The sequence below is a fragment of the Lepisosteus oculatus genome, chromosome 21, assembly GCF_040954835.1.
Source record: "Lepisosteus oculatus isolate fLepOcu1 chromosome 21, fLepOcu1.hap2, whole genome shotgun sequence".
Lineage (NCBI taxonomy): Eukaryota > Metazoa > Chordata > Actinopteri > Semionotiformes > Lepisosteidae > Lepisosteus > Lepisosteus oculatus.
In genome coordinates, this window is record NC_090716.1 from 12,127,956 (window position 1) to 12,140,725 (window position 12,770).

The 12,770-nt window shown below is 37.4% G+C and overlaps 2 protein-coding genes across 5 annotated transcripts in view; one reads left to right on the plus strand and one right to left on the minus strand.

The window, feature by feature from the left end:
* Positions 1-7,476, plus strand: part of lsp1a (lymphocyte specific protein 1 a) — a 45,571-nt gene extending 38,095 nt beyond the window's left edge. For all 3 annotated transcript variants that reach the window (XM_015338233.2, XM_069181800.1, XM_015338232.2), the window contains one exon: positions 6,456-7,476. In XM_015338233.2, coding sequence (XP_015193719.2) covers positions 6,456-6,481 — 26 coding nt within the window. In that variant the 3' untranslated portion in view covers positions 6,482-7,476. The remainder of the gene's footprint in view (positions 1-6,455) is intronic.
* Positions 1,815-11,967, minus strand: prr33 (proline rich 33). Of its 2 annotated transcripts, XM_015338230.2 has the most exons (3): positions 11,755-11,966; positions 11,240-11,286; positions 1,815-5,250 (listed from the first exon to the last, which is right to left on the minus strand). In XM_015338230.2, exon 3 carries the CDS (start codon positions 5,239-5,241, stop codon positions 2,326-2,328), a length of 2,916 nt encoding a protein of 971 aa, XP_015193716.2. In that variant the 5' UTR covers positions 5,242-5,250; positions 11,240-11,286; positions 11,755-11,966; the 3' UTR covers positions 1,815-2,325. The 2 variants fall into 2 exon arrangements, with proteins under 2 accessions (XP_015193716.2, XP_015193717.2); XM_015338231.2 differs by lacking the exon at positions 11,240-11,286 and having other exon boundaries at positions 11,755-11,967.
* Between the last annotated feature and the right edge of the window lie 803 nt (positions 11,968-12,770).

Genomic DNA, 12,770 nt, shown 5'->3' on the forward strand with positions numbered 1-12,770 from the left:
CATGAAATGATAAAGGTCTTTTATTTTCCTTTGTGGTGCTGAATTTGAAATCAACACCACAATTTTATATAATACACTTATAAAGAGTAGAAAATATTTTTTAACATAATGACATGCATACTGAGCATCAAAAGAAACTTATCACTCTATTCCTGTATGTATCTTTTTAGGACAGATAAAGTGTATAGATTTAAGATTTATGGTATTACTTAAATGTTTTGGCATACTTTTGATTGATTTTTCCTCACTGACTGTGATACAGTTGATTAACTTTGTAGCATTTAGTATTTAATAATCATCTCAATAATGAAAGAGCTCATTGATGAGGTGATTTAAACTGTAGAATGTCAATCCTGCTGAAAATCAAGAATGGTAAACACAGAAAAGAAGCAGTATGCTCCAGTTATCAAGAGACAACTCTTAATGCCATTGGTATTTTGGAGGCTGGACTAAATCAGCGCACTGTTACTGTGCCATGTGTCACGAGCTAGAAATTTCTAACCTGAAAACATGTTACAGCCAAATAGTTTGTCAGTGACATCTGGGAGACTGTGAGTCACAAATCTCACCAAGGTGAACAATTCTCAGGTTCTACCTTCATATTTCACACTTCCATTCCCCTGCATCAGGAACACTAGGTTACAGTGACTTGTGAATAATCTGTAAGGGGGCAGTTAAAATGTTAACATTTGCAGTCCACGTAGCCACACAGGGCCCTGTAGTCACCAAAATTCATTTGTGCATCAGAATGAGGTGTTTTGAGCACCACCTCGGTGGACTTGCCAGTAATGGAGTGAAGTCCACTTCAGCAAAGAATCAACAGATCAATGAGGTGAATCAAGAGTTATAGTCAAGGCGGGAGTCTCCATTTGGTATAGCACACCACTTGTAGAGATAGATACCTGTCTGCATGGCACTACATTGACTTAGTCCTCAAACCTCATTTGCTTCAGGATTTTCCTGATGTGACAGTATTTCAGTATGAGAATACACATCTTCAAACAAAAGGTTTCTGGGAAGATGAAAATGTACCGGTTAAATCAAGTAGGTCCTACTTGCCAGACCTGAGCCCCACTGAACATCTGCGGAATGATTTGGGACATCATTTTTTGCATCTTGAGCTCAGAGACCAGTGAATTATAAATGTTTGTACAGGTTCTGTAAGAGGAATGGGAGAGAGTCCCTCAAGACATTATCACCAATGCAGTGCAATGCATGCAGATGTACAGTTTGTATTGTTTCAACCACACCTGCTATGAGTCCCTGACTTGCACAGTAAACCCCTTGTTGATCAACACAGTTGATGATTAACGTTCATCATTATAATTAATTTCCTGCTACAGGAAAAAAAAAAGATATTTCCCCGATTAAATAAAACGTTTAGGATGTATTGCAGTAATAAATTAGATTTTCGTTAGTATTTTTCTGACAGTAGAGAAGTTTGATTTAGACAAAATGCAAGATGTCATTTTAAATCAAGGGTTTTTTAGAGTTATTCATCAGCAGAAACAGAATTTGAAGTATAATTAGCATCTTGATCCAGAAGGCATTGGGGTATCCATATTTTATGAGCTATGTTATGAGCTCATGGGGTACAGGAACCTATTAATGGAATAAATGTCATCCATCACCAAATAATTACACACTCAATATGAAAGGTAAATCTGAAATCCCCAATAAAACATTTCTTCTACAAATAAGTTTATTTTGCAATGCCAAAAACAGTGAAGTTTCTTTTGGGTGGTTCCTGTTGTCTTTCATAATTTTAATGCTTGTAGTAGAATAATTCTTCATGATGTAAATACAAGAAAAAGTTTAGAATGGAAACCAGGAGCTATTTATTGAATTAGTTCAACCTTTTACTCATCTTTCTCATTTCAACAACTTTTCTGGCATTTTTCCAAAAACCAGTTGGCTTGGTAGACAATTATCAACAATAATTGTTGTTATCGCTGTCTGTAACAGCAGATATCTGTATCTGTAAGTATATGAGACACTTGCCAATGCATGGGTGGTCTCATCAGTTGTAAATGATATGACAAAAATCTGATTTCACATACTTTTTGGCATTTATTTGAAATATTCAGTGCTGCAAGTGTTTATTTTATGCCTCTCTGAGGGATAATTGTACAATTATTCATTTTGGTTTTTTTGAACAGGATATTTTAAAAAAGGTTGTCTTTTAAATATTTTAACAGCTATGATTTTCCAAGCAAGAATTAATCAGTAATATGCCAAAGTCTGTGTTTGCCTCATTGTATATGAAGGACCTCCATTGATTAGTGTCTAATTCAGCGGTTTAAGTCAGAGCTGCTCACAGCTTTTTTATTTATGATCCCACCCTTTTGCCTTTCTGTTGAAGTCTTTAGGTTCTTCATCTGTTTGTTTGCGATTTATCAAGCCCATCTCAAACACAGAAGTGATTTTTGTCAGTGGTCTTGAAGCAGCTTCTTTTAACTTTCTGGCATCAAAGCGTGGTTTGTACAGGAGCAGAGGCAGATGATAGATAAACGATGGCAGGTTCTTTTTCTCCTCCTTTTCTGAAACTCTTTTCTCAGGTTCACTCTTGGTGTTGTTTATGTGCTGCATAATGCATTCTTTGGCAGAAAACATTTGAAAGAGGACAGCATCCCACATTTTAGTTGCCCGGGAGTCTTTGTGTTTTTCCACTTCCTGACTTCCTGCCTGGTTGCTGTTTTCTGATGTTGGGGGTTTGTCCTCTTTCTTTCCTTCTTTATCATCTGCATTTTCCTTTTTGGGTTCAGATTCAGGCTCAGGAAATTTTGGCTCTTCTGGTTCCACCACCATGTGCTTCTTAAGCCGAGACCAGCCACTGATCTTGGACTTTAGGCCTTTTGGCTTTTGTGGTACCTTCAGCAGAGATTCTGCTTTTGGAAATGAGTTGCTTTCTTGACCATTCTTGTTTAAACTTGAGAGTTCAGTCTCTGATGATGTCGTTTTTTCTTCAGAAGCAGTGCCCTTTTTATCTGTGCTTTCAGCTTTTGGTTTTTGCTCCTCATCTTTAAGCACATCACCTTCTTGAAATGTGGACTGCAACTGGAGTACTTTATTTAGACCATTCACCTCTGAGAAGGTACCTGCACTTGAAACTTCAGGTATGGGGGTTTTTTCCCCAGTAGTTTGAAAAGTAGGTGTTTTCAGTCTTGAAGATTCATGTATTGATGTTTTTTCTTGTTCAATTACTTCATTTGATGGTGTTTTTGCTCTACTGAATTCGTAAGGGGGAGTTTTAGCTCTGGACACCGAATATATTGGCAGCTTTGGGCCAATTACTTCATGTGTTGGTGTTTTAGCTCTGTGTCCTTCATACATTGGTGTTTTAGCTGTTGTCGCTTCGTAAGAAGGTGTTTTAGGTCTGGATGTATCATTAGAAGGTGTTTTTGGTCTTGGGCCTTCGTGACAAGGTGTTGTAGTTGCAGATAAGCCGTATGTCGATGTCTGGGAAGTAGATGAATCAATTGTAGTAGTTGTAGATCTGGCCATTCCACTGGAAGGTGTTCTAGGCCTCTCTAGTTCTGATTGAGAGGGCATTTCAGATTGCGGGACATCATGCAAAGAGGTTGTTGTTTGAGAGAATACATAAGAAGGTGTTTTAGTTCTGGGTGGTTCATTTAAATGTGGTTTGGATCTGGATGCGTCATATGTTGGGGTTTTAGGTCTTGAAATGCCATAGGGTGTGGTAGCTCTGGTGCCATTGTAAGGAGGAACTGAAGCTGGAGCCATGCCATAATATGGGGGTTTAGGTCTAGGAGCATCATATGAAGGGGTCTTGGGTCTCTGCAGCTCATATGAAGGGGTCTTGGGTCTCTGCAGTTCATATAAAGGAGTCTTGGGTCTCTGAACTTCATGAGAAGTTGTCTTGGATCCTGGAACTTCATGTGAAGGAGTCTTGGGTGAGTCATTTACCGGAGTCTTGGGTGTTGACACAGCGTTTGAAGGTGATTTAGGTCTTGCCATATCAAATGGGGGTAGATTTGGCGCTGGTAATCCATTTTGAGTTTTAAGACTCGAAGCATCATGTGACAAAATTTTAGAAGTTTCATATGAGGCAGTATTATTTTGGGGGACTTCAGATTTAGGTGGCTTCAAGTTTAATGCTTCAGTGGAAGGTGTTGCAGTTGATGAGACACTATAAGAAGGTGTTTTAGGTCTTGATGTTTCATAAGGTGGTACACTTGCAGTGGAAACCTGATAAGCACTTGTTTTAACTGTGGTGACCTCGTGAGCAGCTGGAGAGGTTCCATATGAAGGTGCATATACAGGTGTTTTTGGCCTGGGGACTTGATATACAGGTGTCTTTGGTCTGGGTCCTTCATTTGATGGGATATTAGCTATGGAAGCTTCATATGTAGGTGTTGTAGTTCTCTTAATTTCAAAAGTGGGTGTTTTGCTTCTGGTTGTTACGTAGGAAGTTGTTTTAAATCCAGAAATTTCATATAGTGGTGGTTTAGTTGTCTCATAAGTTGAACTTTTAGCAGTATATACTTTTATCTGGGGAACCTCAAATAAGTGGGTTTTAGTTTTGGTGGCTGTACTGACAGATGTTAGTCGATTAATATTTTCATTGATAGTTGGTATTGCTTCAACAGATGGTTGAACATTTGGATCCACAAGACTTGGAGTGCTGTCTTCTGCATCTGGCTGACTGTTTGGGGGCTTTGGATATGGCGGTATTGCTGAACTCAGAGCTGGAGCTACCTCTCCTGCTCTGGTGTCAATGGCTTCTGTGTGCTGCTGCTGGCCTGGAGTTATAGTGCTCTGTGACTGAATGACAGGCGCTGTTATATGTTTGTGAAGTGAGATTTGAGGGTCTAAGGCACGACCTGGAGTTGTAAAAGGTTGTGGGGAAAATCTTCCCAGCTTGCTGTAGCTGAAAGGTCTTTGATTTGGGTAAGGAGAAGGTGCATGCTGAATCACTGGTTTGACAAAAAATCTGGGGGGTTGCAGGGCTCCAGTATAGGCTGGTGTTTCTGGCGTCTTAGGTGGTGTTGAGTGATCGCTGTGCTCAAGGTCAGGACTAGCTTCACTCACAGGGGAAAGACTGGAACGGAAAGGGATAGGGGTCTGCGATGTTGGAGGGGCCACCTTCTTTTTGGCAGCTTTCTTCAGCAGTTTCTGGAGCCTGGCATTGTCCTTGCTGGGCTTTGGCAGCAGAGGGGGAGGATAGTGCTGAGGGAGTCCTGGTTGGTTAACATTTGTTAAAGTGACAGCCATCAGCATTTTACCCCCCTGAAACAGAAAAGATAGTTCATTGGCACCTGCTGGTTGCGCCCTCATTTCCTAATAAATGTGTCACAAAGTAAGGCTGCAATGACCAAGGAATTTCCAGAATTAGTATAGGCAATGAAAGAAAGGAGTCATTCAGTCTGTTTTAAAATTCATAGAGCTCTGCTATAATTAACAAAGGCTTAGTTAATGATTTCTTGATATTTATTAAGGCCATGCAGTTTGAAGGTTTACTAGGTGCACTCTTATGCTCTCAAGTGGAACTAAATATAGGGCTCTATGGTTAGTAGTCTACATCAGCTTTCAGAAACTGTATAGCAGTGCATCACGCCAAGTCTGTCCTGAATGAATATTTAGCCTGTGGTTGCTGAGATTAAATGAACTTAAAATTGAAAATTCTGTTTCTTAAATTTGGTTTGTAAAAGATACTTCTGTTAAAAAGGTTCCAAATGTAAGATTGCTGTATGTTGTTCATTAAATGTAATAATATACAAACAGGTTTGGAACTAACTCTTATGCACTGTCTGTATGAGTCAGACAAATTCAATTTAAGCAATTTAAGATGGCACTTCATTTTGAGTTTATATGGTCTGTTAAACAAATCAGGCATCTTTGAACAGACTGAAATATTTTGTGAAATTTGCACAAGCCACAGTAATAAAGAGGTTTTCCTTAATTACGCCCTACAGGTGCCTCCAAGGTTCAGTACTCTTAGTTCATTCCACTAAAGGAGGGCGTGACATGCAAACCAACATGAGCTCTAAAAACAGTGTTTGCTCCTTGCCAAAGTGAATTTTCAAGGAGCTCTAATTTGTGCTCTGGTCCAACATAGCCATAACTGTGCTAAGCGGAATGTAGATAGAGTTTGTGTAGTTTTTGAGGATGGAAATTGTTTAAAAGATGTTTCTGTTTACCACTGAATACAGCAGGTCTGCTCAATCCAAGCCACCAGTGCTATTCCACCAAAAGCCACAAGATGGGTATACACTTGAAACCCCCATGAAGGGATGTCACCGTAATAGGTTAATTACCAAGTCAGGCCTGTTACAAACATGCTTTTAGAACAACATATTCTATAGGAGGGAAAATAAAGCAAAATGTGGTTACAAGGATGAAGGCAATAAAGGTAGATTTGAAGTGTCTTGTTGATTGTTTTAGTACTGAATTGATTATCTAACAGTTCTCTTTTTTTCCATGATTTGTTTCAGCTGGATTAAGCCAAGAAGACTTGTGAAAATTTGAAGACTAGTGCAGAACCCTAAAAAGCATTGGAAGTCTTTCTTAATTTATGAATTGTATTGATTCACAAGAAATTTGTAGTAGATACTCTCCGTACATTTTACTACTGTCTTTTCTGCTGTCAGGTCATATTAACATTAAACAGTAGTGATTTTAAGGAATTAAACTAATGTCTACAAGATACAATTTACAAAAGTACTCTGTACCTTTCCACCATAGTCAAAAAAACGAGTTTGTTAATTCTGTATTTTACAAGCTATGACTGAGAATATGTTGTTTTTAAAATAATTTACTAAAATGAAAAAAAAACACTTAGTAAAATTGTCTTGTTTTGTATTTTTATTGAGAATGTCATGTTAACTGGATAGTTGGAAATGTTTGTATATATATGGTATTTCTACCATGTAACAGAATTTGTTTTTTGCTTTAGTGAATTGTTCCCCAAGCAACTACAGTTTGATTAATAACCCTGGATTTCATTCCCTAAGCCCCTGTAAGACCAATAGTTTATCCATGTAATAAATCTACAGCCTATTAAACAAGTGACTGAAGCAGTGTTAAACTAAACATACATCTTTTTAAAAAATCAAGTAAATCACAAGAACATGAAGGCATAGACAAGAGGAGACCATTCATTTATTCCACCTAGCTTGTCTGGTTTCTAGCAGAATGATCCAAAGATATCATCAAGCCATTCCCTGAAAGACGTTTGTGTTCCAACTTCAATCGTATGGCTGGATGACTTGTTCCAGAGCCCCCAAACCCTTATTGGTTTCTCGGTTTTAAATGCTCTTGTTTTCCACTCATGTTCTCTGGTTCTACTCTTCATTTAAATTTATGACTTGCTTTGCATGTTGTTTATTATAAGCTGAAACAGAGTTCTGGCTGCTGTTTCATTCTTACTAAAGCGCACATTATCTCATGTTTTTTTTTTCCTTTTGCAATAAGACAGTTGGGAGCTTGTTTGAAATAAAATAATGTTTGTCACAATTTTAGCATTTTTATTTCTTTCTCTGACCTGATGTAGTTGAAAAGATTCATTTGCCAGACCTTAGCTGTAGATTCTCAGGAAATCACAGCTCTGGATCTGTGTATGGTTGATTGTAACACAAATGTATGAGCTATTAATGAAACCATTATACGATCTGTGAGCTGGAGAGGGAATGTAGCAAATCATTGAGTTGGCTCACTTCTTCCAGCTCTTAAAAGCACCTGATAATTGTACAATATATTTCTGTGTGTCACTGTTGGTACTGATGCGCAAAGAAAATGAAAAAAATAATTAGAACATTGGGATAAATTTAAATGGAAAATGTGATAACACTTCTTTCATTCTGTTATTTACATAATCTTGCTTTACAAGACTTACACTGGAGTTATAAATATTAAGACAGTTCTTTGCTGGACTTGCTTTACATTGAAATAAATATTTAAAAACTATAAACCTTTTCATACAAAATATTTAACACAGGACCATTAGTTTTCTATGAAAACTAACATTTTAATAGAAAACGTTAGTTTTTTTTCTGGTATTTTAAATAACAGAAAAACAGACTGTATTGGGTTTTCATTGGAGCCTCCATCGTTTTGCATTAATAGAGCTTTATGAAAACAACTTTCTAAAATGCATTCAAGTATTTACACAGTGGAAAAACCTTGTTAATGAGGTGTATTGGTGTATACAATGAGATATACTAGTCCTCAGCACATGCTGGACAAACACAAGGCTGATTAAGTGTGTTTTCATCAGTAATAAATGACGAATTCCTTGCCGTTCATGTTTGATTAATAAGGCTTGTGTTAGGAATTTACAAGTACTCGATAAACTGAGTTTCAATAATGGAGCAGTAATACTTGCCTTACTGGTGTCTCCTATTTTGAATTACTGTATTTGTTGATGGCAAAGATTTTTCTTCCTTACTGATTAATATTGTAAGGGATAGAAAATCCTCAATACTCATCTCCACCAAGGGAAATGAGACTGAAGAGTCCCAGGGGTCCTATATCCACCTTATGACATTATCTTCAGGTCTCGGTGAGTAGGACTGAGCTGAGCTGGTGCATGCTCCTCCCGTTACACTTCAAGTGTACAAGTGTGGTGCAGCTCTAGAAATCCCCTCAGATGGGATTTCTGTTTTAGCCAAGATTAAGAACCTTCTTTTTCAAACTTTATCAACATAAACTGGATTTCACAATGAAATAACCTAAAACAGCCCAGTATATGTGTATTTACAATATGATTTCTACCACGTATCAACCATACACTTAAATATATTGATATACTGTATAAAAGTTGCAGTTATTCAAATTATATGTACTGTATTTTACCAATAAGTTGTACTGAGCTGTGCCCAGTTTATCCTTCCTTTAACAAAGTGAAGAGCTTGTATAGTTTGCTAGATTGGAAAATCAAGGCAGCAGTTATGTTTATCACTTGCAGAAATGAATGTCTCCTGGGTAGCTGGAAAGTTCCTTAGCCTAAATTTAGATGGAAAAAAGCCTTGGGTTATCATGTGACTCTATCACCTGTTCCTCACTGCTATGAACTGCCCTATACTTGGTGCATCGTTTTCTGTCTCTTGTAAATCACACAGGAAACTCTCAGATCATAATCTAAATGATCAAAAGATTTTGTAGACAAATCACTTTTAACTTACCAATCTATTGTGAAGTGTTCTACGCACCTGGAATATTTCCACATTGTATTTTATTTTTTACGATTTCAGCTATTACTGATCTGTCTTCAGAATTAGCCATTATACAGTAAGTAATCAACAGAGCAGTGAGCCAGTGGCAGTAGTTTTTCTTGCAGTTGAACCCACTGGGTGAGAAAAGCAGGTTACAGAACCTTCGTACAGATTTTTCTAATTATATTTTTTTTCTTTTCAGTAATCTAAACAGTTTGCTCTCAAATGTCAGTTGCAAATGAGTCCGATTTTACAATTCGAAATGAAATTGGATACTTTTGAATTGATTAATTTGAATCATTGGACAAGAAAGACTGCAGGTTCTGTAGGGTACAGAACTTTCTGCAACACAACTTAAGGTTTCCATCTGGGTCACCTAGCTCATTTGTTTGCTAGTGGCTAATTGACTCAAAGATCTTCACATCTCCACACCGTTTCTTGAAAGAAGCCAGGGTACTGGCTTCAACAACATGATCATGGCTGAGTAGGTTTTGTTCATTCTCCCACAAGCCATTGTGTAAAAACGTGCCTCCTGTTCTCTATTTTAAATGCATTTCCACATAGTGTCCAAATGTGTCCCCTTATGTCTCATACAAATACATGAAAGTATATGTTGTAAATGTATTATGCTGTTGCAGTAAAGTGAGAAATGTCTCATTTTGTTAAAGGACATGGAAAAAAAGTCAGCCTGTTGTATATGTAGCTGACTGATGACATTTGTGGTTTTATGGTTCTTAAATTCCTACTGTACCATCAAGAAGGAAAGCAGAAAACAGCCTTTGTCCAAAATTCAAAAATATTCAAGCAATTATTCCTCTACAAGACTGGACACTCACAGGAACCCAACCAGTGAAAGGGGATATGTGCAGTCCCCTGATGGTGTCACATCACTGAAGCTACATGAAACCTGGGCGCTGCCTGATCAGGTAATTGCATAGCCTGGATTTGAACCAAAGATATGTAGACTTTAGAGCTCACTCCGAAAGGAGAATTTGACTGGCTGGGCCACTCAGGAACTCTGTCAGTAATTGCATACAATTATTATTCTTAACTGATCATCATTCTGTGCCTTGCAACAGCTAAAAACCACGTTTTGAACATTTATAAACCATCTAATTCAGATTTAAAACAAATGTCATGATATATATTTCTGCCATCTACATTTGTGAGAGTTTTTCTTATTTTAAAGGTAGTGGCTTTGATGCAGGCCTGCATCTCCATAACTGTTATGAAGATTAATTTAATGAGAAACATTATTGTAAGATGATTATAATAATAAGAATACTAATCATAATAATAATTATTATTATTATTATTGTTATTATTATGTTTATTATTTTTTAATAAAGTTCACCAAGCTACAACATGACCACATCCCTAAGCTGAAGTATGACATCATTCGATTTAGCAGTCTGCCTTTCGATGTAGTTATCTGCATGCATTGATTGTTCCAGAAAGGTCTTGCAGATAAAATGCAGTAAAAAGTGGACTCTGGAAAAGCTGTTTTTAACCATAAAAGTACAGAAATACTACTACTACTAAATTCAAATGCAAGTTATATTACTTTGCACGTTTTGCTGATATCTGCACAGTAGTGCAATTGCCCATAAAATCCACCTTAAATATCCACCTTGTCCTTTCTGACCAATTGTGAATGGAAGATGATAAACTGACACAACCATTTTATATTAACGTGCTTTTCTTTCCGTTTCATCCCTTTATGTTTCTGTTCAAGTTTGTAGGATAGGCCACCTTTGCAAATGCTTTAAAGAGTCAGTCCCCACAGCAACAGAGCTAGAACCGCGAAGAATATGACTCCTTGATATCTGAGAAGAGGCGATCCATTTAAGGTACTGCTAGGTTCGACATTCTGGTTCACGTCCAGGAAACAAATTCAAAAGAGGAAAGATTAATAATAGTCTAACAATAAAACTCAGTACAATAGCGACTAGGCTGTTGGATTTTTGTGAAATGCAGATAAAAAAGAACATTTTGAGTTATTTAAAATGCAACTTATTAGGCCAATTACTTAACAAGATTATATTTAGATAAGATAAATGACTTACCAAGAAGTGCTTATTACTGATGATAAACTCACTTTGGACTTAAAACCCTTCAAACAGAAAGCAAAGAAACAATTTGCAAATAAAAATAAAGCCATGATCCAAACATACTGTACTAAACTTATTTTTAAAGAAATAGCCATATTTCTTATACTACATATTTTTTAAAAGTGAGTTTGATAAATGCATAAACATATTGTATGCATATAGTGTTCCGATACAGAACATGGTCAATGCAATTCAAATTATCCAATAACATTTAACATGCATTCACTCAGTAACACAAAGCCAGCACCTTCATGTTCTATTTTACTGAATTTCTAACATTTCACCAACAGATTCATGTTTTTAACAAAAGGTATAACAAGTGCACCTCCCACACAAGTAAAGCCCAGATGGGGGTCAGATTCTAACAGCTGGTATGGTTAAGTCAGGTAGGTAGGGGTTGCACTTTCTCCATATCATCAATACCTGCAGTAAGCAATGAAATCAGAAAGCATGAGTTGCATTCCGTTTACCTGAGTGAGTGTTGGTTGGGGGGTTACTAGCCGCTGTCTGCAAGTCCCAGCCTTGAGTGTCAGAAGGGGAATCTCATCATGATCTTTACTACACCCTTCCTACAAATGGAAGGGACAATCTCCGAGTCACTCCAAAAATAAAAACTGCCCAGAGCCCATGCTCAATACAAGTTCCACTATGACAGAGTTACAGGAACTGTCAGCTACAACAGGGGGAGGTTTAAGCACATTAGCTAACCTGGTATTCTAGCCCCTGCATCCACTTTCATTTCTAAGTGCAGCAGCCCCTACAGGTGGCTCTGAGACTTTTCCCGAGACTTTTCTTCCCCGAACGTTCTGCTTCCTCAGGGTGGACCAGCCCTGTAACCATTTAACTAGGATCACAAGGGAAACAAATCCCTTTGTCTGAACTTTAGACTTCACTAAAGTCTGAACTTTAGTGAAGCTTCACCTGTATGAATGGAGCCTTTTCATTTTCCTGTTTGTCACACATTTTAGTTATTTATGTTCCATTTTTCAAGTCATATCAGTTACCTTTATAGGAGCCTCAATTCTCTAGATTTCCCCACAAGCAATGCCTGCACAGATCTTGAATTCCAAAATGTATATAAACTGCTTTAAGAATGCCAGAGGGCTCTTTTGAGAGTCTCACAATGAGTACACCACAAAAACAAAGGATTTTTGCCAACCACTGGAAATCTGTAAGGATTTGTCCCAAAGGTCCTGAGGGTTTTCTGCAAGTACCTTCCAGTTTTATGCAACAACAAAGTGTAAAAAAAAGGTATAGAAGACATAACATAGGATTTTCTTTTTGTTCTTTTTGTTCTTAAACACAATACTGTCCTTGTTATTTTCAGAGTCTGGTGTCATTTTAATCTGAATTTATATCAAGTGTGTTGTTATTATTTTCCAGTTCTGATGAAGTTCAGATGGCAAGAATTGTGCCAAGCTATTCTCTACCTCCCTCATAGTGCATTCATCAGGTCCCTAAAACAAAACCCTTCATAATTTTCTGC